Source organism: Magnolia sinica, chromosome 7, assembly GCF_029962835.1.
Source record: "Magnolia sinica isolate HGM2019 chromosome 7, MsV1, whole genome shotgun sequence".
Taxonomy (NCBI): Eukaryota; Viridiplantae; Streptophyta; class Magnoliopsida; order Magnoliales; family Magnoliaceae; genus Magnolia; species Magnolia sinica.
Genome location: NC_080579.1, coordinates 83966750 through 83969838, shown reverse-complemented (window position 1 = coordinate 83969838; position 3089 = coordinate 83966750). Strand labels below are relative to the sequence as shown.

Here is a 3089-nt window from a genome sequence, read left to right as displayed (position 1 = left end):
AGATCTAATTATGAAGTGGACGACGCTGCAAAAAGCAGTGGGGGGAGTGAACGTCTACCATTGAAACCCTTCTAGGGTCAATGAAGTTTTGGATCAATATAAAATTTGTATTTCCTCTTCATTCAGGTCTTTGTAACCTTATGAAAATATTGGATGGAAAATAAACATTATGGAGGGTACTACAAAGGTTTTAACCGTGAAAATCATTCTCTCCGCTGCTATTTATGGTCCAGATAATCTTTAGATATAATTTGTTCTTTAGATAACGCTCTAAAACCATCTCTAAAAATAGATGAACGGTGTAGATATAATAAATACATCACTGTGAGGCCCATGAAACTTTGATCTCCTTCGAACCGTTCGTACAACTCAGAGCTCAAGGGTGTCCGTACTCGTCTTCGCACGACACGCACGTACAGCAGCTATATAGCTGGTGTGAGGCACACCAGCCAATCTGCTTCCTTCCCTTCCTGGATAGCGTTCTGTCGGCAGTTATTTGATGGTGTGGCGGAGTAAGATGTTTGATATGCCTGCACTTTCAGAATGGCGTGTTCTAACTAAAGATGAGCGGTCTAGATTACAGAACCTATCATGGACCTTATCATCTTCTCAAATCACATGGATTAGCCATCCTAATGCTCGGATTAAAGTACATCTGATCGTTGAATTGGGATTGTTTCACATAAACCATCCATTAAATGTCCTACAGTCGTCCATTTAGAAAACAGAAAAAGTCCAAGTTTGATCAATGGTGATGACTGTTCAAACTGCACGTAGCATAGTTTTACAAAAGAAATCTAGACCGTCCAATCATGGATTTCTACTCATTTGATTTGTCCTGAAAATTTTAATCACTCGCTACTTTTCTGTGACCCTTCAATTGATAGACATCACTTAGATTTTTCCGCATAACCGCCTATCTTTTAGGTTATTTCCAGATTTGCCAATATTAAAACACATAGATCATGGTGAGAGTGTTGGGGCCACTGGACAAACCGCGTCCTAAGCCGATATGGCTGTTATTGACTGATCAGCCCGATACAGGAGCAATATGGGCCGTTGATATGGGCTATAAGGGTGGTGAATGATACGATATCCAATACACCAATTTAAAACCTTATTTATACATGTACCTACCATGACAGAATATAATACAAGTACCAAAAGTCCACAACTAAACCAAACATACCTTCTCTCACCACACGCACACACACCCCACAGCTGCTGAGAGTCTACTACCGGAGCAAGAGTAAGGATCCAACCAAACCAAACATACCTCTTTTTACAGTGCAACATGTGCTATGGGTGGCAATGCACGAGCCTCACGGTCGAACCACTCTTCCTACTCGGTCCACGGTCCAATACTCTAGCTTCCACCACACTTCCCCTTGAACTACATATCCCTGTAGCATGCCTGGCCCAAATTCCACCCACCTTCCCACCTGCCATGTCCCTCGCCGACGATGTCCCACCTCTCGGTCGATCTCGGCCGTTGACGATGACGTAAGCCCGGCGAAAGCACGCGTTGGTGGACTCCAGTATCTGGTCCAATTGCCTTGAGATCCTCTCGATCTCGTAAGAGTCGAGCAGCGACATGTTGGTGTGGCTTGGGCTTAGGCTCGCCGGGCTGAACCGCTTAGGTGTGTGTGATGACTGTGATGATGAGTCCGCCGGACGATGGGCCACGTCCCGCATGGTTTCACGTTTGTACCGAGATGGTCTGGGGGCCTGGTGCGTCCTTGAGAGGTTGAATTCATGGACTCGTCTGCCATCGCACCCGGACCCGTGCTGGTACCACGCCCAGGCAGCTGCTTTAACGAGTGCTTGTTGATCTATGCTTTCCTTTGCCATTTTTTGATGCAGGAGAGAATTGCTTGTAGAAGTCTCAAAATGGTAATAAATAGGCCTTTGAGGATTTTTGCCACTTGAAGAGAAGAAGAAGGTGTCTTGTATTTAGTTACCTTGGGCCCTTGTTGAATGGTCAGAAATTAAATGGGAGCAATATTGATAAGGTGGCCCACCAGGAGCCTACAAAAATTTCTACATTTGGTGGGAAACTGGATGGTGTGTAGGGATTTTGGTGGTCCGCATCAGTACATTAAATTCAAATGGATGGTGAGCCACCCAATGAGTTGATTGGGGGCCATTGTTCGTTGATCCAAACCGTTGATATGATGTCCCTCGTTATAGTGAGGAACCCCATTTGAATGATTCCAACGATTTCACTGATGAGAAGAGAAACTAGTAAATCATTGAGGAAAAGAGTTTGCCAACGGTCCACATTCGTTGTAAGAAAAGGCCAGATATCTGAGAGATAGAAGGGCAATCTTTCATCAACAGCGGAATCAACGGTTTGGATCACCAAACCATAGGCCGACTGTACAGAGATCGTGTGTTGAACGTCATTGCTGATGAGGGCAATCCCATCGATGGCCAAGATCAAGAGATATCAAGCCATATTGCTCCAGACGGAGCGAAAAAAGAGGGCCCGGGAATTCCATGGGACCCACCTCACATACAAGTTGACACGGCAAAGATCCTTAGGTCTCCTTGCATGGATCACCTTAGAAATTATCAATATCATAAGTTTCCTTTGTCACGTGTGTAATAATCATATCCCTACAAATGTGGGCCACACCATGATGATTACCTGCCATTAAAATCACGTTGATTCACACATTGGGCAGAATGCAAATTTAATATCAAATGACAACCGATGGTATGAACTAGTGTGGCCCACCCAATGAGAGGAGAATTTCCTGCGAAATTATCAGTTTAGATAACCTTTTGTATGGATAGATATCTTACACATGATATGTTGGTAGAAAAAAATATATATATCTAGCAATTACCAGGTGGGAGATGGCATGTCCAAATATATCTGGTTTTGTCTTTTATGCTGCTGAAAATCTATAAATTATCAGGTCGGCCATGATATGCCAAAGAAAGAAAGTGACTAGAAAGGACTCTTTTATCGATTCATTTGTTTCACGTGCCCTTTGGGCTTACCAAAAATAAATAAATAATAATCTATATTACAATGCGAATAGTAGGAACATTTTCCCCCATAAGTAGTTTCCAACCGTTAA

The 3089-nt window shown here is 43.3% G+C and overlaps 1 protein-coding gene across 1 annotated transcript; it reads right to left on the bottom strand.

Annotated features, from left to right (window-relative positions):
• Window positions 1-1100: 1100 nt before the first annotated feature.
• On the bottom strand, window positions 1101-1977 carry LOC131251575 (uncharacterized). The gene has a single exon (XM_058252346.1). It carries the CDS (start codon window positions 1849-1851, stop codon window positions 1300-1302), a length of 552 nt encoding a protein of 183 aa, XP_058108329.1. The 5' UTR covers window positions 1852-1977; the 3' UTR covers window positions 1101-1299.
• Between the last annotated feature and the right edge of the window lie 1112 nt (window positions 1978-3089).

What these genes read in the sequence shown, in the direction of transcription:
- LOC131251575 (XM_058252346.1), bottom strand. Translation starts at nt 1,851, where the DNA reads ATGGCAAAGGAAAGCATAGATCAACAAGCACTCGTTAAAGCAGCTGCC.